Source organism: Ursus americanus, chromosome 3 (assembly GCF_024610735.1).
Source record: "Ursus americanus isolate L20-20 chromosome 3, mUrsAme1.1.p, whole genome shotgun sequence".
NCBI lineage: Eukaryota > Metazoa > Chordata > Mammalia > Carnivora > Ursidae > Ursus > Ursus americanus.
The window spans coordinates 95,933,094-95,960,754 of NC_142129.1; the positions used below are offsets into that span (position 1 = coordinate 95,933,094).

Genomic DNA, 27,661 nt, shown 5'->3' on the forward strand with positions numbered 1-27,661 from the left:
TCCTGCCCCGCGACCTGCCAGGGCCGTCTGTAAGCCCCTGGAGGGGTCTGCAGAACCCGGGCAGTGTGCGTGTGTGTGTGTGTGTGTGTGTTGGGGGGTGTCCCCTGGCCTCAGGCTGGCTGCATGTCCCTGTCTCTGCAGGTGGCGCCCCGGCAGGGACCCCGCACACATGGGGCAGCCCGCGGCCTCTGGCTCAGGCTGTGGCCCTCCTGGGCAAGCGGCTCCGCCACACGCGCCGGGCCTGGAAGGGCGCCCTCTCCAACCTGCTGCTGCCCGTCCTCTTCGTGGCCTTGGCCATGGCCTTGTTCATGGTGAGGCCTCTGGCCATTGACTACCTGCCCCTCAAACTAACACCGGGCCATTACGACAGGGCCGAAGCTTACTTTTTCAGGTAAGAACTTTTTCCCCCCTCTTTTCCTTCCAAATTATGTCAGGATTATGAATAATAGTAGCTTTGATCCTTTTTTTTTTTTTAAGATTTTATTTATTTATTCGAGAGTGAGAGCATGCGTTCACGAACAGGGGGGATGGGCAGAGGAGCAGAGGAAGAAGCAGACTCCCCTCTGAGCAGGGAGCTGATGCGGGACTCTGAGATCATGACCTGAGCTGAAGGCAGACACCTCACCGACTGAGCCACCTAGGTGCCCCAGTAGCTTTGATACTTTTAAGAATCTCAACTCTACGCGAGGTTTCATGATTCTGGAGCACCGGGTTCAAGAGCGTAAGCTCAGGGACTGTAGCGAATGCTACATAGACCATTTTCTTTCCTATCGATGCCTACATAGCTACGCTGCAGTTGAATTCCTGAACCAGGCGCAGGCAGAGACTAACAACAGCAATAACAGAACACTTATGACAATAGACTATAAAGTGACATGAATGTGCGCTCTGAGTATCTCGCTGTCCTGTGCCCACCCTAGTTCTTGTGCTGATGTCATGAGGTCAGGTAAGTGAATAGGCAGGAGGTCTGTCTGCAGGAGCAGCTGCTCACAGCCTGCAGGCTATCCACAACCAAAACTGCGGATAAGAGGGATTATTGTGTTTCACGGAACCCTTCAGGTTTGCTCCGGGGCAACAGCCGGGACATGCACGCCCCTCTCTGCAGAGACAGGTCTGACTTTTCTCTCGGGGTGGGAAGGAGCGTGTGTGCACCCCCAGGCTAGAGGAGGTCCAGGCTTGCTGCCCTTGAATTCGGAGTCTTGCAGACAGGTGAATTTGCATAGGGTGTTCTCAGGGGTTTAGTTTTACTACCGGGGGCCTGACGGAGGGGACTGAGCTGGCTCCCTCCCAGACTGAGGCGAGTTTCTCTCCCCTGAGCTCTGCCCCACGACGGAGCATCATCACCCTGAACGCTGACCAGGCACCGTTCTCTTTCTGGAAGGTGAGGCTCACACATCTGGGGAGCGGGGACCGGGCACAGGGCATGTTAACCAGGCGGCTCATGGTGTGGAGGACACGATGTGCTCTGCCTTTGTCAAATACTTGTCTTTACTAAAATAACGAGCTTCATTAGCTGGATTCTTCGTGCTTGCTAATATTTGTTACTTTTACAACGATGTATAATTTGCACTTAGGTTTAAACAAATACAAGCAGAGAAGGCAAAATTGATGGTCAACTGTCCAGTTTGTTTCTGGGTCCTTTGGTTAATTGTATTTTTCCTCTGTGTGTCCTTATGCTCCGTAGAGTCTGGGTTTAACTCAAAGAGAACCCTGCAATAGCTCTGTTTGGAGAAATGTGTGCAGGCCCCAAGTATTCCCTCTGCAAGTCGGCTCCTTTTCCTTCTGGCTAGATATTGTATTTTCCTGCCCTCATCTTCTTCTCCGAAGTGTTTTAAAGGAACAGACCAAAAGGACAGAGTGTCCACTACTGCATTCTGGCCCAATGTTCCCATCTCTGCCACACTCCTCAAGTGGGAAGGAGCAGTAACTGTCCTGAGTTGTTTAATTATAAAATGTGTTTCTTGACAAATGTAATAGAAAATGCAGGCTAGCCAAAATAATAAAAAAAACTTCACGGGTAATCCTACCAGCACTAGCTACCATGTTGCACATTTTCTTTTTCTTTTTTCTTTTCTTTTCTTTTTTTTTTTTTTTAAGATTTATTTATTTGTTTTAGAGAGAGAGGGAAAGAGTGTAGGGGGTTGGGACACAGGGAGAGAGAGAGAGAAAGAGGATCTCAAGCAGACTCCCTGCTGAGCACAGAGCCTGATGTGGGGCTCGATCCCGCAATCCTGAGATCACGAGCTGAGCCAAAATCAAGAGTCAGCTGCTCAGTGGACTGAGCCACCCAGGAGCCCCAACATCACCCATTTTCAGGGTGTGCAACAGTATGATGCATGGAGGTGTCATAATTTATTTAAAAGATCTCTTTTGAGGATGCATATAGTTTTATTTATTTACTTAAGCAATTTTCCTATAAAGGCAATTCTGTAGGAACCTTCATTTGGATTCGTGCCCCTGTCTAATTGTTTCCATTATCATACATTCCCTTCACACGTTTTGGGGGCAACAAGCATTAGCATTTTTAAGGTAGATATTGCCAAATTATTCCTATCAATGTGCATCAGTTTATAATCCCAGAAAATCATCGATTCTTTTACTCACAAGTATTTATTATGCACCTACTGTATGCCACATGCTTTTTAATTTTTTTTGAAGCTTTCATTTATTTAAGAGAGAGAAAGAGAGAGAGGGAGAGAGCAGGGGGAGGGACAGAGGGAGAGAGAATCTCCAGCAGACTCTGCACTGAGTGTGGAGGCCGATACCCGGCTCGATCCCACCACTCTGAGATCAGACTGAGCTGAAATCAGGAGTTGGGTGCCCCATGAGCTGAGCCATCCATGGGGCCCTGTCACATGCTGTTTTTGGTGGCAGCTACACCTGAACCAACAGAACAGGCCCAAATCCCTACATTCCTGTGGGGGGGGGTGGGAGTGGAGAGGAGGGAATGCATTTCTCCACATTCTCACTGTCCTGTTATTTCCACATCTGGGCTCTCATTGCTTCGTTAGGCAGCTCTTTGATGGCTATATTGAGGTTTCATGTTCTCAGTTATTTCTCGTTACTTGAAATTTCACTCTCTATATTGAATATATCAAATGCCACATACATCATACAAGTGTGTCCCACGTTGCCACATCACGGCTCCTGACCGACTGCCCCTTCATCCTCTCTTCCTCCCGTCGTCATCTCCCCGTCCCTTCCTCCTGAGTGGAGGGAGAACCTCTGCACGGTGCGTATTCCACGGGCTCCCCTTCCACTTCATTGAAACAGCCATTCGCCTTCTCCACTGCATAATTAATTTGGCAACTGTGTGTTTTTTTCATCTGAAAGCATCTTCCCTGCTCTCCCAGCATGCGTTTTGCAGAGAAGTCATACAACTCCAAAAGCATTTGGAGCCTGAGAGTTAGAGATATTTTATTTTATTGTTTTTTTTTCCCCAAGAGGCAAGCAAACATGTTTATTACCATGTGCAGAGTACGTACGCAGGGCAGTACCCGGCGATGAATGGCGCAAGATGGTGCTGAGAACTTGGGCTAATCCTGCATCATAGCAAAGGATTCGTAATTTTTTAGCGACAGGACAGGCCAAAGGGAAAGGGCTTTGAGCTTAGGAGCAGCCAGTTGTGGGCGGGCGGACATAAAAGAACGTGTCCCACAGAGCTAGTTAGTGATGCTTGTCATACACACCCACTGGCTGTGTATCTCGGCTGATAGGGGCCGAGAACTGTCGCCGGGGATTGACTTCTGTCTGTCCTGGTGCAGAGGAGAGAAGGGCACTTACAGAGTTATGTCCTGCTTTCAGGCAAATAAGGGAGAAGGCAGAGAGCTTTCTTTTCTCTCTCTCTCTCTTTTTTTAAGATTTTATTTATTTGAGAGAGAGCGTACAAGCAGGGGGAGGGGCAGGCAGAGGGAGAGGGACAAGAGGCTCCCCTTTGAGCAGGGAGCCCAATGAGGACTCAATCCCAGACCCTGAGATCATGACCTGAGCCAAGGTAGACACTTCACTGACTGAGCCACACAGGTGCCCCGGAAAGAAAGAATCTTAAGCAGGCTCCACGCCCAGCAGGGAGCTGGACTCTGGGCTCGATCTCATGACCCTGAGATCATGACCTGCACTGAAATCAAGAGTTGGATGCCTAACTGACTGATATACCCCCAGCACCCCGAATTCCTTCCATTTCCTAGAGTAAGTCTTTTCAATGAGAATGTGTGTTTATTTTCATTTTTCAGAATGTTAACATGAACTATGAGGCCGAGGAGCCTTTGTCTCTGGTCCTTTATCTTCTTATCCTCACAGGTGGACTCCCACCTGTCACAGGTGTGTGCATCGTCCGAGATCACTATGCCCCTCTTCTGTTCTTGCGTTCCATCCTCAAACGAAAGGACAATTTTACACTGTCGTTTGGTAGACTAGTAGCTTCGTTAGTTCCGAGGCAGAAGGTGAGAGGCTGCCAGAAATCATCCGTAAGGATGGAAACTTCTCCTGCTTCTGCTGGTTATCCTGTGGCTGCCCGAAATCAGAGGGAGGAGGGTGAGTAGCCCCTTCTCGGAAGTTACAACTGCTCTTGGTCAGTACCCACCCCCGAAATCACTGCTTTTCTCCCATGTGCTGGGTGCCCTGGTCTGCTGGGGAAAGCAGACTATTTTTTTTTATAATTTTTTTTAAAGATTTTATTTATTTATTTGACAGAGATAGACAGCCAGCGAGAGAGGGAACACAAGCAGGGGGAGTGGGAGAGGAAGAAGCAGGCTCCCAGTGGAGGAGCCCGATGTGGGACTCAATCCCATAACGCCAGGATCACGCCCTGAACCGAAGGCAGACGCTTAACCGCTGTGCCACCCAGGCGCCCCAGGAAAGCAGACTATTATCTTGGCCCACGTACCATCCATGTCCGCCTCCCTCTTAAATGCCTCCTCCAGCGGCTGATAAATTATCTGACAATTCCGTCTGTATTGGATTTGAGCATCATGGTCTGACTCTTAGCACAAGAATGATTCTCAGTGTGGAACGGCTTTTCACTGCTATATTCCTCCCGATTTCCTGCGCACGTGTGCGTGCACACACGCTTGCTGGCCCCGGTTCACCCTGCTCTCATGCTTGTTGCTTCAGATGTGGGCATATCCCCATTTTGTAACATTTGTGAACAATCTCCATGGGGTGATACATCATATTTTTTTTTTTTCCACTGAGGAGTTGGGCTTCTTAAAGGAACAGCTCTTGGGAGCTTTGCGAGTAGGTACCTATGGTTTCGTGTCTTTTTTTTTTTTTTTTTTAAAGATTTTATTTATTATTTGACAGAGATAGAGTCAGCCAGCGAGAGAGGGAACACAAGCAGGGGGAGTGGGAGAGGAAGAAGCAGGCTCATAGCAGAGGAGCCTGATGTGGGGCTCGATCCCGTAACGCCGGGATCACGCCCTGAGCCGAAGGCAGGCGCTTAACCGCTGTGCCACCCAGGCGCCCCTCGTGTCTTTTTTTTTGGTAAAGATTTTATTTATTTGACAGAGAGCACAAGCAAAGGGAGCAGAAGAGGGAGAAGCAGACTTCCCGCTGAGCAGGGAGCCAGACGAGGGACTCGATCCCAGGACCTGGGGATCATGTCCTGAGTGGAAGGCAGATGCTTCACCGAATTGAGCAACCCCCCCCCCCAACCGCCAGGCATTACGGCTCCTTACTTTCTCTTTAGCATAACTCCTGGTTAACAGGTGTTTCGTGCAGGCCTGCATGCAGTTTCAAAATCCGTTGGGTACGTTGTCTCTGCACTGACTTCGATTGCACATTCTCGATACAGCCTCACATCCCTAAAATCTTAAGAGTTGAGAAAATGCAATTATATGCCTACATTAAATCTACCTAAGATTTCTTGAGGAATACCAATTTTCATGAAAACACAAGCCAAAAGAAGTGCACTGGGGAACCTCTCTTCTATAAGCGATATGAGCAGGCAGCGTCCGTGCCGCTCACAGAGGATTTTGTGCTCTGTGAGCCCAGAGAACCCAGGGCTTTGGTGGCTCAGTCTGTAGCCTGGAGGCCTCTGACTCAAATGCCTTGGCGGCCGGGTGGGGGGCCGGGCCTGCCTCATGCAAGGCTGAGAGGCTGAGGAAGACGGCCATTCTCAACGCTGTGTTTTGTACACCTGCGAGGGCAAGAGCCAAATGGGGGAGTGTGTCTGGGCTGGCTTGAGTTCTAACCAGTCATTTCATGACCCATGCTTCTGGCTCCGTTTTATCCTCAATCAACTTGCTATCTGACTGCTGTTTTCAGAGGGCTTCAGAAACTCCCCATCCCCACTGCGAACTGTGAAACAGAGAGGAGGTGGGGGCTCTGGGCTTGTTGGGGGCTGGCACAGACAGGCCCCAGGGAGGCAGGAAGATGGCAATCCAGTCATGAGCAAAGCAGCCTCGCCACACTTAGCACACTTTGTCTGCTCTGTACCCCAAGCAGGGGGTAAACCCGAAGACCCAGCTGGAGGTCCGAGAGTCGCTCCCCGTGGCCCGTGGGATGATGACTGTTCAACTGAGCCTGGCCTTCCAGTCCTTCAGGTTTCTGTGCAGTGTCTGCTGCTCCAGGTACCTGGGGCTCTGCACTTTTTAAAAAAATTTTATTAGAGAGAGAGAGAGCATGAGCAGGGGGAGTGGCAGAGGAAGAGGGAGAAGCAGATTCCCTGCTGAGCAAGGAGCCCGATGTGGGACTCAATCCTAGGACTCCAGGATCATGACCTGAGCCGAAGGCAGACACTTAACCGACTTAGCCACCCAGGTACCCTGGAAATAAGAACACTTTAAAATCTGGCTCCGAAGTCCCTCCTGCAGGGACCCTCAGCCTCTGCTCTCTCCTCTGTGTGTCCATCACGCCACGTGGCTCTCGCTGTGGTTTAACCTGTGGCTATAGATCCGTGCCTTCCTTGAGGGTCAGGATCAAGGCCCACTCATCCCTGTAAGGGTAGCTCTTGCCACAGTGTCTAGAAAAGGTCACTTTCATTAAGTACTTGTGACGTTGAATTCAACCATCAAAATAAAATGTAGCAGGAAAAGTCTTTCAGGAATTATCTCGGACAGGTCTCTTCTTGGAGGTGCAAACAAAACGTGGACTGTGGAAAGATGGCTGTCTACATGTGGTTGAAAATGTCTAGAGGAGATTCCATGGTCCCAGCTTCTGGGCTGGGTCCTTGGTCCTTATAGGAAGGAGTATTCCTGATGCACTCTGAAGTTCACCCCATAGGGAAAACCCACGGGATCCCACATGAACATGGACCTCACTCCGGCCCATAGTCCACTGCTTTGTTCCCACCACCAAGCAGTCATCTGCTTTCTCCACCTGGTCCCAGGCAGAAGAAGACCTGGGACTTGAGGGGCATCCCTCCACTCTGCGTCTGTCTTCACACTGTCTTCTCTCTTCACATCTCTGTGGCCAAATTTTCCAATTCCTGTAAGGGCCTCCGCCATATTGGAGTAAGCCCACCCCAATCCTGTATGATCTCATCTTAACTGACTACATCTCCAAAGACCCTATTTCCACATAAGATCACATTATGTATGGTCTTCTGGAAGGGCATGAAATTTGGGGGGACTGCTGTTCATCCCCCTCCACTTTTTCATAGCACCTTCCTTAGCCAATGCCATTGAACTGGGCCAAATTTTTAGTTGCTTTTTGAAAAAAGAGTAACTTGGCTTTCTATAGAAAACAGGCCCCACGTACAGAAGGATAATCAGAAATGAAAACGAGTTGAAGACTAACAGAGATTGTTGGTCTACATGCATCAGCTGTCTGACATCTGGAAAACACCCGCCATGATTTGCAAGGTGGTAACTGGAATGTGGTATATGCAAACTACTGTTCCCATGTGAGCAATGGTAGCTAGTGATGTCTCGACATTCACCTTGAACATTTCCTCAGAGATGTTCTTGTCTGTACGCCTGTGCGACTCCTCCCACGTACCGCCTATCTTTATCCTATGAGAGCATGGGAGCACGTTATTTTGTTTGGACAATTCAAAGAGATGGTGAATGGAAAGCAATGGGCCTATGTCCTGGCAGAAATTAAGTACTCAGTGACAGCTGTCATTATACCCTGGAGTGGACCTAATCCATCATCTGTGCTTCTGGATGGCCTGGGGAAGGCACGTGGCAGTCCCCCACGGACTCTGAAAAATGTGCTGCTAGCAGAATAACGTTTGAGGTGCTCACTGCCCTTCACCCCTCATGTTCTGGCTGCCTTTTTCTTATCCACTCGGTCCATTCCCCTGCACTCGGCTTTGTCTAGCCTATGGACATCCAAACTCAGTCCTGACCTTGCCCCCCCAACCTGCGAGCCCAGGAGCATTCTTTGGCCCACTCTTTTGTATGGCTGTTTCTTTCCCAGTTCAACGTACACATGATTGCATTATGAAATCTCGTCCAAGTGGGGACCTCAGTGTTCTTACCCAGCATCCGTGTTCTTCACCGCACCTGTTCCATACCCAGCTTTGGCTTCCTCAGAGCTCACAGTCCAGTGGGAGAAAACAGATGGCAAACAAAATCGCTCAGATGGAGTTGACAGTCTATACACTGTCCCTGGATAGTGCCCTGCACGGACCAGGTGTCGCTAAAATATTTGCGCACAGATGATTTCCTTTCCTTTATTCTATCCCCAACCTTGAACTTAAGAGGCATTTTACTCCTCCCACAGCCTGCAGGTGAACGGTCTCTCAGCCCGACCCAACTGGCTTCAGTGCTTCATGAGTCACTGGTAGTTAGGGAATTTGTCCTCTTAGTGCGATGAGATGGAAATAAACAAAAAAGAGTCATTGCTGACCAGGTCCTCATCCTGAAGACACGGCGCTCATGCGTGCTAGGTGAATTAATTCCTCAGCTGACACCAGCTCGTGGGAGCAAGATGGAAAGCCTTTCTGGATCTAATTCTCATCCCACGAACATACAGAAAGACACAAGTCTGACCCTCAGAAAGCTCACAGTCGAGCTGAGAGATAATCCTACAAACAGATGGCCAAGGAAGTCTTATATACGCTATGACAGGCATAGATATACAGTGTGGGGTTGTGCCAAAGTGGACGGGGTGGGGTGCTCCATCTGGGGTGTCCAGGAAAGCCTTCTAAAGGCTTTCACACCTGAACTGGGTCTCCTCAGTGATAACTAGGTGCTCCCCCGGCAGGTAGGAGAAAATATTTCCCCAGATAGAGGAAGAAGTATGAGTCGATATGAAGAGTAACGAGGTCCAGCCAAAGTCTTTGTTTTCTGGCAGGTGTTGGAAGGCATTCCAAGCTTTCACATAGAAGTCTTTATCCTGCAAGCACAATGAAGAGGGGTGTTAAGAGGTTGTAAAATGTGGGCAGTGATCTAATGGGTTTAGTTTACAATGGCATTCCTTAAATGGTTGTTTCATGGGGCCAGGGCTGTTCCTTTGGATATCCATTCTGTTGCTAAAGAGATTCCATCTTCCTGTTGGGATTGATTGAGCTTGCAAAACAAAGTTAAATAGGTTCCTTTTCTGTAAACTTCTCCGAGATTTAATATGTTGAACTGGCCACACGGAGCCTGCTTTCCTCTGTTTGCTTCCTTGGATTCAATTATGTAATGAACATCTCTCTGAAGCCCGTAGAGTCTAGGACTGAACGTATATTCTGTACCCCATTAGCCCATCCCTCTGCCTCTGGTCTAAACACATTCCAATTCTTTATCTGTTGTGAAGCTTACAAAAGACTCTCCTGCATCTGAGAATGACCTTTTTCACTTCACAGTGCATCACTAAGACTCTTCTATGTTGTTGCATGTTTCTGCATATCGCTTGTTGTGAATATTGGACACTGTTCCACTGTATGGACATACCACAGTTTATTAATCTTCTTTCTTAATAATGGACTGTTAATTAGGAGCTCCTTCCAGGGTTTTTTTTTTTTTTTTTTTTTTTTGCGATTGTGAACAGTGCTTCATGAACGTTCTAGAATATTCTAAGACATGACTCCAGTTATGCATATATAAGAGCTTCTCATGGGTAGTTTGAGAAATGTAATTGCTGATCAGTTGCACAAGTATGTGAATATTCTACTTTAGGAGATAATGCCAAATGTTTTCAAAGTGTTTACAATCTTGCACATACGTATCCTCTTCAGTGCTTTTATGTACTTCTTAAAAATAGCCAGTCTCAAGAAAATATTTATGCCAAAAAGGCATATTTGGGGGTGCCATATTCTGCTCCCGTTCACATGCATATTCCCACTAGTCTAAGAATCCTTATGCTGCATAGGATCTTAACAATGCACATCAGCTAAACTGGGGGAGTATAATAAATGCTTTCACAGGTGTGCTGGCAGGTGCAAGGTTTTTGCCTGACACACGTTCCCTCTCCTCCTCAGTGACCCCAATCTCTTTCAAGTGTTCCATTCTGGTTCACTTGGGAGTCCTGCAGATCTGCAAATATCATTCTTTCTGCCCGTCTCTATGAATGATACCTTGGTTTGCTATCAGTGTTTCTGGATGCTGTCCTTTTCAGAGTTGTCAGGAGATGGTAGGTAATGCCCCCCCTTGCAGCTTCCAGGCACGGAGTCTGGTTTGCCTGGTTCTCTTTCCTTCATAGATAAGGTTTTCTGTCTGTAATCTTGTAAGATTTCTTCTTTGTTTTTAAAGTGTTGGATCTTTTTTTGTTTGTTTTTGTTTTTTAATCTTTTTCTCAGCAGATCAGTGGATTTCAGTCCAGGGGGCTCTCATTAACAAGAGGAAACCCCTTTGGGGTGCTGTTTAGGCATACACATCTGTTCCAACAAGCCCCCTGGGTCACTGGGATGCACAGTAAATTTTGTGAGTAACATGGAGAGAGAAACAGTATCCTGTTTAGGAACTGCCTCTGGAATCAGGATTAAACACTACTTTTCACTTCCTAGAGTCTTTGTAAGGTCAGATTTCACGTGGTTCTAACAGCACTTTAAAATATAGCCGAGAATTTGAAGACAAACACAAAGCAATAGTTTTAGGAACAAGCATTTAAATCTTCAGACAACAGCAACAATATAAAGCCAGTCCTTTTTTTTTTTTTTTTTTAACAGTGACCTCTAGACCTAAGCAAAAATCTAGTAGAAAGGAAACCGTAACTTTTAAACTTGCACTTAGTAATCATTCCAAGGAAACCACTTTATAGATCAATATATGTTTTTCAGAAAAAAGTATTTTAAACTTTCATATTTGTTCTTGGATGAATGGGTCAAAAGAGAGCAATCCAGAGTGTTTCTACAGATGCCACAAATAATGTTTTCTTTTTTATGGGCAACATTTCAGTGGAAAATATGTCCCTTTCCTTGTAAAAGTGTTTTCTCATTTGTCGGAGACTGGGAGGCTGTTGCTGCCGAGGTCACACCGCCTAGTTAGGAGACATGACTTCGGCGTAAATTCCAGCGCGCTTCATCACTGTGCCTTTCTGTCCATAGCTGCGGGGAATCCTATTAGGCCAGTTGTAAACCACCTGAACACTTTAAAACCTTTGTTGTATTTTATGCAGTGGGGAAGATGGCATTTTCCTAGCAGTAATTACTCCGTGTTGGACGCTACAGCAGTGTTTGTATCCTGAGCTTACGCGAGGTTACGGGGCTGAAAAGAGTCGTGCTCAGCAGAAATACAAAACTAATTTGGTGTAATGAGTCGGTCTTTCTTTTCCGTTAAAATTGCTCCTCTCTGAAAGTTAAGAGGTCAAGGAAGACCACATTTAAGGAGGTAAAAATATCTGGATAGTGATGCAAGATTAGGTCTGTGATTTCAGCACAATCGTAAGATCTCAGTTTGTTCCACGAATTATTTCTGCGAGTCTACTGTGTTCCAACTGCGGACCTAAGCTTGGTGTCCTTTCTCTCCTGGGTGGTTTTCTTCCTTGATGAGAGGCGCACAGTTAAAAGCCAGTGGCGACGTCCTGGGGGCCGCTGGGCAGAAACAACAGAAGAGAGAGGAGGCGGAGGAGGGCTCACAGGAGAAGGCAGGCAGAGCTCAAATGGTGCAGAGGATTTACAACCAAGTACAGGGAAAGGGGAGGCACTTGTGGGGAAGCTGCTGGGCCAAGGAGGAGCTGCCCAATCAGAAGGCGGTTTAGTCGGACTGGGCGGGGCCAGAAGGGGTGGGGCAGATGGGGCGGGGAGGGGCTGGTCTGGTCTGGTCCTGGGCGGGTTGGGCGGGGCTGGGAGGGGCAAGGTGGGGCCAGGTGGGGGTTGAGTTTGGCTGGGCGGGGCCAGGTCGGATGGGCGGGGCGGCGGCGGGGTGCGGCCTTCTGGGAGTATTTGTCCAAAGATGGCAAGGCCTGAGGAAAGAAGGGGGTCTTAGCTCCCATTGCAAGGTGCATAGGTAACGAGGAAGGTAAGGAGGAGCCGCTGATAAATGTGGAGCTGAGAAAACATCAGATTGGTAGTTAGAGGCTCAGTGAGGGTATTAGGAAAATGTGAGATCTTTGTCAGATCTCATCTGGGTAGAGGGCTGCACTGTGGGAATTACTGAAGTTCCTTCTCATTTTGGGCTTTTATTGGTGCTTCCTGGACGGGTGTGTGTGTGTGTGTGTGTGTGTGTGTGTGTGTGCGCGCGCGCGCGGTAAGCCTGACCACCTCCACCCCTGTATTTGATTGCCAGTAGCAATTCAGAGCAGTATTTGGGAATCAGCATCTCACTGTCCATAAACAAATCAGAAGAAGCCGTGGTTGAACATGACATTGAGGGTCTTACATTGCTTAAGGGACGCTACTGCTCTAAGTTCTTTACAATAAACCTTTGTGTGCATTTGCTAATGTCCGCGCTGCTTCTTTCCAAAGAGATTTGAGGCCGCCATTTACACATAAGTAATCTATCATGCTAATAATACATCCTTTTTCTTTATCTTGGGGATAAGTGTTCCCAACCATGTCTGTTCAAAAGCATTTTGTAAATGACACGGTGTAAGTTCTAGAAAGTAATAAACCTATTTTCTTTCAGAAATAAAGTAATTCAGAGTTTTAATTACTTCAAATGAGGCCACTCCCAATCCGTCCAATTTAGACAGATTTAAAGGATCTCTTCCTCTCCATTTTCTCAAGTCAAGGTGTCTCTTACAATCCATGTATGAAATGTAATATCGTTTGTTCCCACACCTCCCCTACGTTAGAGGAATAGTGTGTCTTATCGCTGGTGATTTCTTCAGTAAGGAAATTAAGTGTTGGTGACCTTGGTTGTTTCTCAGCAACACTGCCTATCCTATTACCTGACTTCTGATGCTTGTGCCAGTGAAATAAATACTATAATTCAATGTATACGTAAAGCACACACGGGATTTATCAAGAGAGTGGCTGTTCCATATAGCTCACATTTAGAAACAAAAAAAGCATAAAAATACAAAGTTCTTTTGCAGCGTTAGCTAATAGAATATTTGAGCCAAACCAGAGTTCCAACATTAAGAGAATTTTTAAAATAGATTTTAATGTGATGAATTATTATGTAGCCTGTAAAATTCATTTTAAAAAACCATGCAAAAATGCCAAAGATGGCAATATTATAATAAGAAGAAATGAAAAGATGGGAACAATAAGGCACTGTGAACATCAGTATATAACAATGCATGTCTGTGAGGACGATTCTGTGCTTTTGAGAAAATCCTTAATCTTACTGCTGGTTTGGCTTTACTATACAAACTCAACACTTAGCTTTATCTGTGATCATGCATCTAAGAATCATTTGGCTGGATCAGCTCAGCTAAGGTGTGCTGTCCTGTGATCTCTGCCAGCGAGTACTAACAGGGCCGCCTTATTTCTTTTGTCTTCCAATGAGCAGCAGCGGGAGTGGGAGCGAGGGCCAGGAGCTCGCCCACGTGCTTTTGCGGAAGTTTGGAGATCAAGATCCGCTCTGTGCTGATTTAAACCCAGACCTGTAAGTATCCGTTGCTTTTGTGAGAGTGCGCACTCCAACCACAGCCCCGCAGACCCCGAGAGCCGTCTCCCTGCCTGACTGGTCTTTCCCGTTGCAAGTTTATTTTATTTTATTTTTTAAAGATTTTAATTATTTATTTTAGAGATGAGGGAGGAGGAGCAGAGGAAGAGGGACAAGTAGACGCTGTGGTGATGATGAGGGAACAGAAGGCAAGCTGAAGACAAAGCAGAAACACCCCGCAACCCCTCCCCCCCACCACCTTGGGATGTACCCGACATCCCTCAGGCACTCCTGGTTGCCCCAAAGGACAAAGAAATAGTTAACCTATAGATACCACAATCCTGCAAGACTTGTCTCCCTCGGTTTACAAATGTCTTAGCAGTTTACAAGAACGAAGCATTTCTATCAATAACCTAGCTTCTGGAAGGGAATGTAGATATAATTAAATGCCCTTATAATCTGCAGCCTCCAGGAAGTTCCCAACTATCTTCATGTTAATGCCTTACTAGAGGGGTCAACAACCTTAACTTGACAATGGCAAGGCCTCTGGTATCTTGTGAGTCTTCTTTAACATATGAAAGTACTTTCTCAACCTCCCTTTTTCCTTACCTCCCCCAACCCCATGGTATATAATCAGCCACCCCTCACAACCCTGGTGCAGCAGCTCTTTCTGCCTACGGGTCCCCGTGCTTTCATAAACCACCAATTTGCACCAAAGACGCCTCAAGAATTCTTCCTTGGTCGTCGGCTCCAGACTCCACCCCACTGAACCCCACGTGTATTCCATGTCCTCATCAGTGAGCACAGAGCCCAGCACGGGGCTCCATCCCATGACGCTGAGATCATAACCTGAGCTGAAATCAAGAGTGGATAGATCAACCCACTGAGCCATCCAGGCGTCCCCCGCTCCACCCCTCCCCCCGCAAGTTTAAATGACATGGTATGAACGTTAGCCTAAGGAGTAGGTTAGTTACATAGGAGCAGGTTAAGCTACATAGCTGCCCCTTCCCTTCCTTGGTAAACACAAACACAGGCTTTATATTCTAGCAAATAAATAAATAAATAATAGCATTCAACTTGTTTAATAAAACCCAAAGGTAAAAAGCATAAAGTAGCAAATACATATGAAATGTATCTTAACTTACTTTCAGGGAAAACTTGTATGTATGAAAAGACTATTTTTTTTAACTAAAGAAACTTAGAATGTTTCGTCTGTTTGGAGGTGACTGAAGATTTTTTTTCTTCTTAGGTTTTGAAAATGATAACAATGAGACGACTTTTTAATGACGCTTGTAAAAGCCTGCCTTTCTTCATAAACAATTTTCTCTCTAAGTTTGCTTGACTGTTATTTACTGAAGACCTACTATAAACACAGTGCTGTGCTAGAAACCGGGATTGATGCCCGATCTGGCCCTGCTTCAGGAATTTATAGTTCTGGGAAGAGCACGTGGGAAAGTGATAAAACCACAATGATGTGTTAAGTACCGAAGTGTACGTTTTGGAGTCATAAATATAAAAATCCAGACAATCACACAATATTGGCAGCAGGGTTTTTCTAATTTTCAAGGGTGCATGGTGTGTATTAGTCATGTCGCAATTAGCTCGGCAGTGAATAACTATTAGGGGGCTCAGTAAGGAAGAATTAATAGGAAATTAATTATGTTGCCTCACTGTAGTCTTGTGTTGGAAAACAAAGTAATTTCATTTACTAAGCGGGAGCTTCTGTGGTGATACCTTTGTTTCCCACCCCTCTACTGAACTGGGCAGGATATAAAATGGGCTTGGAGAAGATGACATGTAGCCCAGGGCCCGTGGGGAGCAGTGCTGGCCCCATCAGTTGGAGTGTGGCTGGCACAGATAAAAGGACTTTTTTTTTTAAGACTTTATTTATTTATTTGAGAGAGAGAGAGGGCACAGAAGCAGGGGGAGCTGCAGAGGGAGAGGGAGAAGCAGGGAGCCTTATGTGGGGCTCGATCCAGGACCCTGAGATCATGACCTGAACCGAAGGCAGACGCTTAACCAACTGAGCCACCCAGGTACCCCAAAAGGACATTTCTTTACCAAATCTTTCCAGAGGGAAAAAAGTAGATTCAGTGCTAAGGACAGCAGAACACGTTTTAATACAGTTCCTTTCCAGGCCCTCGGGATGGCTCCCCACCCCCACCCCTCCCCAGGGTGAGTCCCTTCCCTCAGCCCAGCCTGCAGCCCACCCTCATGGGTTTTCTCTTCAGCCTTTCTTTTCCTTCCCCAATCTGTTGTTTTGGTTTTCTCCTTTCTCTTTGGGAAATCCACCGAGTCTATTCTTAACCATTCCTGTTTTGTAACCTTTCCTGCCCCCTTTTCCCTGTCACCATGACAAAAGGCCAGAGTAGGGGGCTGCCTCACACAAGAATGCTGTTTTAGGGGCTGAAGGCTTTTCCTTTCTTCCCTTCTAGGTTCTTTGGCTGGTCTAATAATTAAATGGACATTAAACAGATGAGCAGGAGAAAAACAAATTTAATTAGTATGCACAGGAGCTCAAAGAAGTGACCAAAGTCACAGCTCTGACACCCTTTAGACAAAGAAACGATATATTTCTAAAGACTCTACAAAACAAAGACGTTTGGGCTTAGGGTAGGCATTTAGTAAAGAAGTAACAAGGTTTGTTTATACAGAAGTCTCCAGATAAGAAGAGAAGGTACCTTCCGGAGGGAGACTTTTCTCCTACTTTCAGGACAAAGCGTCAGAGTGCCTGCCCTCTACCAGTTCTTTCCTCTGTAAATTTAATTCAAAATAATCAATATCCCACGTTGGCATATTTTGGGGCAGACTGCCCTGGACCCATCACTACGAATATTAATAATTTCTGCCTATGTGACAAAAATAAGGTTTGACTTGCTAAGGTCTCAGATGGAAGCAAAAGGTTTTCCTTAGGACAAGTAAGCTTCCTTCTGTAAGTGAAAACTAGTTTTGAATTCAGGGATATCTACATTTACCTTTACTGGCAGGCTTGACCAATCACTTGACTGTTAAATTAGAGGAAACATTTTAAAATAATAAGTGGGATTCTGCTTATGGGTTATTTTTCCATCGAGATCCCACGAGCTTCATATGTGAGGGTATGATGACGAAGTCTTGACTTTGACCTCTTTTTGTATCCAAAAAATCCATTGTGGTATAAGCCTGACCTAAAATGTAAGTTTTCTCATAATAATACATGGTGTGTAATTTAAATTTTAAAATGTGCTTAAAGTTGCCAATTTCTGGAAGCTGACTGGTAGCTTTAAATATTTAGTTTCATTTTACAAGGTTGGTGATCTGGTGACACTTTCCCCTCCAACCCTGAGATAAAATGGTCCCTTTCCCCACCCATTCTTGTTAATGCTTTACAGAGAACAAGAGTGGAGGGAAGCAGATCTTATATTTCCACTGAACTGTGAAACCCAGGTAGGGAGAAGTATAAGGTCGGCTCCATGATTCAACAATCTGTGGCAGTATGAGGAATCATCTTGGTGGTCTTCGACTCCCAGTGCTCCTGAGGTTAGGTCCTCGCAGCTAGGAACGGCTGGTGACGCATTCCCTCAGAGGGGACTGTCAAGAGAGATGCTGAGGTCAAGCATCGAAAGCATAGAGAGTATGCAGATCAGCCATAGTGGTGAAGGGACAGAGAACGCGGATTCAGTGCCCGGCTGCCCGAGCCCGCATCTCAGCTCTACGGTGTCTTTGGTGTCTTTGCTGTGTGTCGTGGGCAAGTTACTAAACCCGGCTCTCCTTTCTGCATCAGTGGTTCCCGGTTCTCTAGAAGAGCAGCGCTCAGCTCAGGTGACGGGGTGGCCCTGTTACTGGCCCGAGTACCGGTTCTAAACTCAGGTTCGATGGCTTGCCCCTGGAAAACTGATACTTGAGGGACAAGTGATGGTGGGAAAGGAAGGTTTGCTTTATTCAGGAAGCCGGCCACCAGCTATGGTAGGCTATTGTCCCAAAGGCCGTCTTCCAGAAGAAGTGGAAGGGTTTTAGAGGGGAGGACGCTGGAAAAGGGAGGGGGCTCCGTGCCAGAGAAGCAGGTGCCCAGGCGGTCAGTCATTTGTCGACAGGACCCTGAACAGACTTGCTGGCATCCGACATATGTTCTCGAATGCAGTCAGGACTTGATTTCTGGGAAAGTCTGGTCCTTCAGTTTCAAGGCCAGTGGTTTGCAGATCTCAAGGCAAGTGAGTGAGCCTGAAGAAGCCAGGTTCTTGCTGACCTGCTTAAATAGACACAGCAAGTTTCTTGTCTTCGGACCCGACGCTTTGCACCTTGGTGTTCTCACGTGGGACCAGCACAGCCTGGAGCCATGAGCGTGGGCTCAGGGCGCCAAAGACCTGTCCTACTCAGTGTGATCTCGGACAAGCTGCCTGATCTCTCAGAGCCTCCACTTACTCTTCTGAAAAGTGGGGCCAGCAGGACATTTTGGCAAAAATACCCAGCAGGGGGTCTGTTGTTCTGGAAATGTTCGTTTCCTCCCTTCTTGACCAAGTTTTGAGGAGATAAGAATAAGTATTTCTAAAGCAACTTTTGATTTATGAACATTAGTAAGAAAGAGCACAGAGATTCCAAGGGTGGGAGCTACCGGGGAACTTCGGGAAGCAAGGTTTTCGAGCCGCTATACAAATTCCTTTCCTAACCGTTTCTGTCCGGCAGCCTTTCTTCATACTGGAAACATGATCATTGTTTCTCTGTAAATGCTGATGAAATCGCCATGTCAGGCCACGGAGCGGAATTAGCGGCTCCTTGTGCTTGTGGATTGCTGGCGTGGTGCTCAGAGTACCTGGTTCTGAGTGCAGGCGCGTCGGAGGCAGACAGCCCCCGGGCCCCCGCGCCCGTCCCGGGGAGCCTTGGCAGCACACTCCGTACAGCCAACCAAGTGAGCCTCATTTAATGGAATGGAAATATTGTCATTGTAATAAAACATTGTCATCAGATTAGCAGCTCAAGCTGTGAAAACAAATGGAAGAGCTCTGCCGTGTCCGCAGCAGGAGATGATTATCTCATGAGCGGCTCTGGGCTGATGCAACTCTCTTTTATGGAAATAAACGAGCTCTGTAATGTGAAAGATCATCCTGAGTCTCTCCTTTGTTTATTAGGAAGAATTCTTCATGCTGGCGCGTGGATCCCCTGTCTCAGCCGCGAGCGCGGGATTCCTGCAGCTGCCTGGTAGGTCTCTACAGTGTGTTTGATCTTTTTGTAAGTTTAAAACCTCAAGTAACAAAAATGAGCTCACTCCGTCTGTGACGTCTTCATTGTTCATTCAGGGCGCCTCTGCAACTCTCTGGTTGACCTGATTAGCCGGTGTTTGGAAAAGTTTCAGTACCCAGAGTGGACGTTTACATGATATGGATGTTGTGTGGGCTCCGCAGTGGCCACGAATGTTCTGTGGGCTCTAAAGTGGCCACAGATATTCTGTGGGCTCTAAAGTGGCCCTGCTATTCATTTCCTGCTGTTCATGACCATTAACATCCCCGATGGCAATTATTAAGCAAATTAATCTTCTTCAGTTCATGAGAAGGAAGCTAGAATTGCCTTTTGGGGAGAAACTTCCCCCAATTTTAAGGCAGGCTGACCTCCAGCGTCTTGTCTTACGCTCGCTTGAGTATGGAGAGCTACATATTAGAAGCTAAGATACCACCTGGCTCTTCGGATTACAGCCGAGTCCTACAGAAACGTACGGAGGTAGGCATTCTGCTCTTGAAACGGGGGCCTCAGCTATCCGCTCTGCACCAGAGAGGGAATTGGAATTTATTTGGAAAGCTGATCGGAACTCACCTCAAAGGAAATCTCAAAATGTAATTAATAAAAAAAGCATCGGTCTTTTAGCCACAGTCACCAAGCTAATGTGCAATCCTAATTTCCAGAAAGAAAGGAAAAGCAAAAATCTCAATGTAAATGAATTGAGGGTCTGTTAGGAAAACGTGGCCTCACGAAGACCATGTTTCCAGGGGCTTTCTGTTTAGTGGCACACGGGAGAAATTCCTTTACTGGTGTCGTGACTCGAGGAGGTTTTGTCCTGGATGGACCTGGCCTGTGTTCTTCTCTGACACGGAGTGGGGGTGGGTGCATGAGAGCAGTGGCACAGCCTGTGGCAGAGGCGCAGGTGGCAGCTGGGCTGAGCATTTGGGGGGACTCCGCCCGTGTCCCTGGGGCCCAGGCTGTCCCGAGGCTCAGCCGTGTTGCGTGCTCCTTTGCAGGGACAACCCAGCTGTCTTTGGCTCCCAGTTTTTTGGACGTCAAGATGGATTCTTGCCTCTCTTGTTTCTTCCCTTCCCTTATGAAACCACTAATTTTTCATTCTGTGCTCTTATTCTGTGGCCTTGATTTAATCATTATGTTAGATCAGCACCTTTTCCTGCAAGCTACCTTAGGTCACTAGCCTGGGTCTCAGTGGCAAAGGAATGAATGATGGAGATGTTCCTATGTTCACGCCGACTTATGTGAACTGTAGGATTTCAGTAACTTGCATGTGGGGAAGAAAGGTTCGCCTGAAACAGCTCTGTGGCCAGACAGGCCTCGGACCTACGGATAAAGCGGAATCCAATGGGTGTCCTTGCCTCAGCCCGTCCTGATGCTCTTCCTGGGGACATGTGCTCTCGCAGACGCTGATGGTGGGTTAGCACAGACGCAGCATTTTCTGCAGGTTACCTGACCAATGATTCCTTCTTGTCTATGGCACCTGCGTTCTTCAGGACGCACTTTGAGAAATGCTGGTCCACACGCTGGGAGGCAGAGGGCTCCAGTCTGAGAGACAGGACATCTAGGTGGAATTCAGACCCACCCCACTGAATGGGTGCCGCCCTGCAGGCCAGCTCAGAGGAGCTGCACCCGGGGCGCAGGGGGACGGCCGGCACCCAAAGCCGGGTCTCTGCTCTCTGGAGATCGTGCTGAGCACGGTTACCTGCGTTTTGTCAGAGGACAAAATATTTCTCTCCCCTTAAATTCGCACGTGTTATCCAGAGGCCCTGGTGTGCACGGATATGTCCATTCCCTTGGATTGTCATTGAACACATGAGTCTCTCTGAACCTACAACAACGTTCCAGGGTCAGCTCTGCTTCTGAGGGGGACGCGTTACTTTGCAGACATGCCATTAGAGAGCGCTCCGAGGGGACTGGAATCAAGCTGGCTCTGAAGGACAAGGGGCTGTTCCAGGCTTCACTGTCCCTGGAGAATAGCATGATACGACCCAAAACCTGGCATTAGGAATGAGCGTGGCTTCCCACAGACTGAGTGGAGGGGGCGCTTGCTTCTGACTTGAGTCAGAAGTCTGAAACCCGTATAAGGGGATGAAATCAGGGCGCTCCACCTGGAGGCGGTGGCAGAGTCTGTTCCTGTCCCTGCCAGCTTCTGCTGGCTGCCTCCTTCCTTGGCCTCCTCCTCCCTCTCTGCTTCTCCCTCTTCTGAGCGTGCATGTGCCTGCTTTAGGGCTCACCCTGACAATCCAGGGCAGTCTCCCCTTTCCAAGATGCTTCCTTTAATAATGTCTGCAAAGTCCCTGCCACCGAAGGTAGCCCTTACAGCCCGAGATTCGGACCTGACACTTCTCGGGCCAGTATTCAGCTTACTACAGAGGGCATGCTGGGACAGAACCAAACAGACAGGGTTAGAAAGAGAAACCGAGGGCATTTAATAGCGCAACTGGCTTCTTGATTGGAATTTGAATTTTTCTGCAAGGCGGTCATCTGAATGGACACTGTCGCTCTAGAGAGATGTGTCCAGGTGCAGTGGGTGGATCAGAAAGGAGGCCGGAGGCGGGGAAACCACACAGGGTGTTGTGTTAACCCGTGACTGAGATCACTGATGTTGGCAGGGCTCTACCTGATAACAGCTCTCATTCATTTCCCTGTCTTTCCCCCGTCCCTTCGATCACGAACCTGGAAGCCTTATCTTGAATTTATCTACGACCCTTCTTTGCTGTCCTTTTTTTCTGGCTGTCCGAATCCACGAAAACCCACGAACTGGGTGAGGCCAGTTTCATTTCCAGTGTGCAGGTGGGAAAGCAGGCTTTAGAAGCTAAAGTGAGCTCCTGGGGGCGTAGCTGTCTTAGCAGATTATCTTTCCTGAACCGTCCTGGGAAACAGAGTCTGGATCCCAATGATGGCAGGGCGGGCCTCTCTGTGCAGCGATTAGCCCCTGATTCTGGGCAGGTGTCAGCCCTCCCAGTGAATGCTGGACAGGAGCGGTCTGACTTCTACTTACGGTTCTTGTTCGAGAGACACACGTGCCTTTGAATTCTCCCGCGTACCATCCCTCAACGCCATGCCTCTGACTCTCTTTCAAGTTCGTCAGATGCCAGATCACCCCCGTGAGAGTATTTTTCCTTTTTGAGTTCTTAAAAATCCACCCAGACTTGCAAATGGAGAAGGAAGTGAAGTTCCCGAATGTAACCACGGGTGAAGGTCACGGTGGGATTCTGGTATAATTCTCAAACGGAGGTGACTGTCAAGGCGACTGACGAACCAGAACGCGCAAAAGGCCACAGAGAAGCTATGAGAAAAGGAAGCTGGGGAAAGTCACGTTTAAAGTGATGTCAGTAAGGCTGTGTGCGGGTTATAACGAAGTTTCTATTTTACCTCTTTGGAAACAATTACAGAGGTGTCCAAACGCGAGTGATGGGGCTCCCTACCTGACCAACCGCCTGGGCCACATGCTGCTGAACCTGTCAGCCTTCCACCTGGAGGAGTATTTGCTGTTGCCGTCGGAGAGACCGAGGTGGGTCCAGACCGTCCCTGGGTCTTTTCTGTTCTTCAAGTTCCTGTGGAAATCCTATTGTTTCAAGTGCCGACATTCTTTTTTTTTCTTTTTTTTTAAGATTTTATTTATTTGAGGGAGAGAGAGTGAGCACAAGTGGGGAGAACAGCAGAGGGAGAGGGAGAAGCAGGCTCCCCAGTGAGCAGGGAGCCCGATGTGGGACTCGATCCCAGGACCCTGAGATCATGTCCTGAGCCGAAAGCAGATGCTTAAAAGACTGAGCCACCCAGGCGCCCCCTCAAATGCCAAGTTCTTAAAAACTCAAAAGTCGAATGCTTAACTTCGATGCTCTTAAAAATTCCAAAGAAATGCTGCCGACCTTAATAAGATTCCTGACTGCTGGCTTTCGCTCTTCCACGTGGGGGTGGGGGTGGGGGGTTGGTGGGTGGCGGAATCGTATCAGTGGAGATTCACTCAGGGGAGCCACAGGTGGTTTTACCCCTTTGGAGAATAACTGCAGCTAACTTCCCAGCATAATGAAATAATGACCTCCCTTGAGAATTCCCTCTACCATGTAGAATCCGATACACGAACATGGGTGCACCTGCTATCCCAGGCAAGTTCTGGGAAGGCTTTTGTTTGGTGCTGAATTACCTTGAGCCTAAGGGGGCGAATCTGGACGAGGAGTATGGGAGTGAGTGGTGCTTATCGCTTTAGATTGAGACCGCGTTTGCCACTCCGTCAGATTATCTGAGACCTCAAACACATCCTGTTGCTTTCATACAAAGCCATCCCTGGTTCTGTCCTCAGTGCCTGGGACACCCTCTGCCTCGACCACCCCCTCTTTACCTTTGATGTCCCAACAGCTGTCTCCTCCCTGGACGCATTCTGCCCCCACTGTGTTTCACCTGCCACTCCTGTTGTCCACCTCTTATATCTTTATTTTTTTTAAGATTTATTTATTTATTTGAGAGAGAGAGAGAATCCCAAGCAGACTCCCCGCTGAATGCAGAGCCCGACGCAGGGCTCGATCCCACGACCCTGAGATCACGACCAGGGACAAAATCAAGAGTCAGACACTCAACTGACTAAGCCACCCACGCGCCCCCAAGATCACCTTTTAAATTTTTACACATGTCTTAGAATCTCTGTTTTTCAAAGGCGGGGGCTTGTATGCCTGGGGCTTAGAATAATATCTGGCGCATAAAAGGTGCTCGTTCAGTGTCTCTCAAATGAATTCATCCCTGAATGAACGAATGAATGCTTTGAGCCCTGTGGGAATGTATCCTCATTCCTTTGGGTCAGTTTCTGGTCAGCGTAGCGGCACTGTCGATGGAAGGCTGTTCTTCAGTCTTTTTCTATCCAGAGAGTGGGAACCAAAGTTAAATATGCCTGATAGTTTTGGAAGCTTCGTAGCTTCTAGAATACTACACAGTTCATGGGATACAGAGGTAAAAGGTGTTGTCCCCACCCGGGGAAACTCACAGAGCTGCATGAACGATTAGCAAACAGACTCTTAAAACCCAGGGTGACAGTGCAATCATTGGTTGGAGATGTTGGGTGTTGTGAGAACCCTAGAGAGGAGGAACTCGGCACCAACTGAAGCCTTCTGGGACACCTTCCTGAACGGGTGATATTTGCATTGGAGAGAAAGAAGCCAGAGTAGGGAAGCAAAACAGTGCAAAACGAGGTAGCTTGAAAGAGTGACAGATTACATAATTTGGAATAGCCAATCTGCAGGAGGAGCAACCGTTAATTAAAATAGCATGCTGGTGATCACAGCCTTGTCCTGGACGTGACGTGCATTTCCTAACAAAATATCGGTCCCGGTAGGTCCCTTCCTAGTATGACAAGCCTTAGCTGCACCTGCTGAGTATGCAGGGTCCTCCATGGACACCTGACCCTGGAGCCTCGCCATGCCCTTCTGCGCCCTGAGCACCTGTGGGGTCATGTCACTGAAGGGGGTTGATCACGGGCCTGCTGTTCTCAGGCCATCATAACTAGTTCGTGGGGACGAAACACCCTCTGCTTGGATGTCCTGGGTCACTGATTAAAGCACTAAAGCCACCTGGGGGCTCCTGGGGGGCTCAGTCGGTGAAGCGTCTACCTTCAGCTCAGGTCATGATCTCAGGGTCCTGGGATTGAGTCCCACGTCGGGTTCTCTGCTCAGCGGGAGCCTGCTTCTCCCTCTCCCTCTGCCTGCCACTCCCCCAGCTTGTGCTATCCCTCCTTCTCTCTCAAATAAATAAATAAATAAATAAATAAATAAATAAATAAAATCTTTTTTAAAAAAGTAGGCAAAATAAAAAAATAAAGCACTAACCCCTGTTCCTATTATCAGGCTTGGAGGCTGGTCTTTCGGAGTGCGGATCCCTGATCAAGTTCAAGATGCAAATCCAAATACATGGCAACCAGACACTCTGGTGAAGGTAATCGTTTTCCTCTTTTTCCTTCCTGTGTTAGGGAACATCTAGGGAAACTCGGTATGCAGATATATTGCTGGGCATGAGAGGAACCGAATCAGACCCCAGCGTTTGTGACTATGAAATAAAAACAGATGTACAAAAGAGAAAAGGAGTTGCTTCCCTTTAGACTGTAGAGTGATGTAGCAAGAAGCTTTACTGCTTTTTGTTAAGACCAGAATTCATTGACTGGAGCTAAAGCGAATGCAAAGATCATCTGTCTTTAAAAAAACCCATTGTCAGAATAATCGAACACATCGCCAGCTTCCCTGGTGGCTCAGGAGCTCTTCTGTACCTTCCCTGAAGTGCCCCTTCTTCCAGAAGGCTGTATGGACCGAGAGCCAGCACGGAGAAGAGGTTACTAGTAGAGGTCTGGGTCTTCAAGCCCTGCTGGGACTAACCCAGCGAATTAGAAACGTTTCCCTCGGCATCACCGAGAACCCGTAGGAGGGCTTTTCAGTTGTGTGGGAATGAAGAGTGGATCAGAGGAAACACGCCTTCATCCACCTGTGGGGTCCCCAAGGCGGTGAATGACAGCAGAAACTTATCCAAGGAAAGAAGTCAACATGGTCTTCAGATGGGGAAAGACCAGAGAGTCAAAGCTTTCATTCCCAGTGACGGGTGAACTAGTCTGGTGTTGGTCCCGATTGAGAGAGAAATCTGGAAAGAGTAGATTGTGGTGGTGTTGGGTCTGCTTGCACACCCGTTGTATAATGAGCGCAAGGACGTCGAGCTCTGTGAGCCCAGGAAGGCGCCCTGCCTACGTTGTGGTGGGACTTTCGTGGACCAGGGTGAGGGTGAGTGCCTGCTGGGGCGCCCCTCGGTGGAATCAAGCATCTGCACGAGTACTTCACAGTGTCATCCCTGAGGGACATTTTCACATTCATGCTTCACAGTATAATCCCTGATGAAAGTTTTAACCGTCGCATTTCGCTGGGTGATTGCTGACGAAGAATTTCCGTCACTGTATACACCTGGTCACAAATCCCTCCTTTATCTGAGGTTTCTTCAGATGTCTCTTCCTCTGTGGGCAGCTCACAGGAGAAGATTTATAGCTCACGAGGAAAATATCAAGATTCATAGCTCGGGAGAAAAATCACCTAAGCTGCCTTCGCTGGGTTCTCGAACGTCTGATATGGCCAGTATTAAAATATGCCAAATTGCTAGAGGGAATTTCCTCTGAGAATATTTTACCTTTTTAATCTATGCCAGTCCAAAACATTCTTTGTAGCGGGTGGTTGTGTCTTTGTGTGCAGACGTGTGGGGCCCAGCAGTCCGGGCTTCCACAGAAATGTGCTTTGGTGATCGGGGTGCATGTGATTTATGTGTTTCCCTGACACCTGCTCCTTTTTTTTTTCTTTTTGTAAGAATTTATTTATTCATTTGACAGAGAGAGAGAGAGAGCAAGCAGAAGCAGGGGGAGCAGCAGACAGAGGGAGAGGGAGAAGCAGGCTGCCCACTGAGCAGGGAGCCCGATGCAGGACTCGATCCCAGGGCACTGGGATCATGACCTGAGCCGAAGGCAGACGCTTCACCAACTGAGCCACCCAGGTGCCCCACTTCTGAAGTTTCTAACGTCCTTTGCCAGGCACAGGCATGACCGTGCATTGTATCGGGGTGTCTTTTTCAGGAAGCCAGTTAGTCAGGGTGCCACAGTGGCTGTGAAGGGTGTCTGCAGGTCCTGTGGTGCTGTCGGAGGCTGACGTCATGTCAAATCTTTGCATTCACTTTTCAGGAATTAACCACCGGCTGTGGCTTTGGCCTTTAGGGTACATTCATAAGATGCTGTCTGATTTTCATAGCCTTTTTGTAAAGAAAATGGGAAATTTGCATAGAAATAGACCTAGGATGAAGAAATGTATTATGTTGTAGAATGTCTGTCCTGGGACCTTGGTGAGTTATTTCGTTCACATCTGGAGTGTTTAGCTTGTTTAATCAAAACACCTTCTAGAATGTATGCACTTCAGATAAGAAGGCAGACACGGTTCCCTTCTTGGGGTTTGGCATACATTCTAAGATGCTCAGTGGAATTTGAGACATTTGAATATCCATGGAGTGATTTTTTTTTTTCCCTTGCAGCTACTTGGTTGCTTTTCTGAGACACTGTTACTCATGATTCTTGACAGGAAAGGTCTGTCTTGAGGTGTCATAATGTGTTCTTGAAAGTAGATTAACTTCCTCCATCAGTTACTGGATTTTATCGTGTCCTGACGTATGGGCTGGTGGGGAAGGAGATCCCACATCTTATTTCCAGAATATAGCCTCCTGTCTTAGAAAATCATTCTTCAGAAAAGAAAGAAAGAAAGAAAGAAAGAAAGAGAGAGAAAGAAAGAAAGAAAGAAAAGGAAGAAAGACAGAAAAGCTCTTCCTTTGGACTCTGCTAAGTCTGAAATGTTAATTTTCACATCATCCTAAAGTATGTATTGCTTACCTGAAGAATTTAAAATTCCTCTCAAGGAAGGCCAGTTTAGAGAACTGGAATGGAGTTCAAGAATATTTCCCCCTCTGTGAATTAATCATTCCCTGTCAAGGTAATTCTGTATGGCAAATAACCACAAGCCATCAATAGCGTCCACAAGGAACATTCATTGAGCCCACGGGTCTGGGGGGGGCGGAGCTCAGCAAGTGATCCAGGG

At 47.5% G+C, this 27,661-nt stretch overlaps 1 protein-coding gene across 1 annotated transcript in view; it reads left to right on the forward strand.

Moving 5' to 3' along the window:
- ABCA13 (ATP binding cassette subfamily A member 13) overlaps nucleotides 1–27,661 on the forward strand; it is a 368,906-nt gene that overhangs the window by 216,525 nt on the left and 124,720 nt on the right. The window contains exons 43-47 of the mRNA XM_087861234.1: nucleotides 142–391; nucleotides 13,767–13,862; nucleotides 18,968–19,037; nucleotides 22,466–22,584; nucleotides 24,905–24,992. Coding sequence (XP_087717360.1) covers nucleotides 142–391; nucleotides 13,767–13,862; nucleotides 18,968–19,037; nucleotides 22,466–22,584; nucleotides 24,905–24,992 — 623 coding nt within the window. The remainder of the gene's footprint in view (nucleotides 1–141; nucleotides 392–13,766; nucleotides 13,863–18,967; nucleotides 19,038–22,465; nucleotides 22,585–24,904; nucleotides 24,993–27,661) is intronic.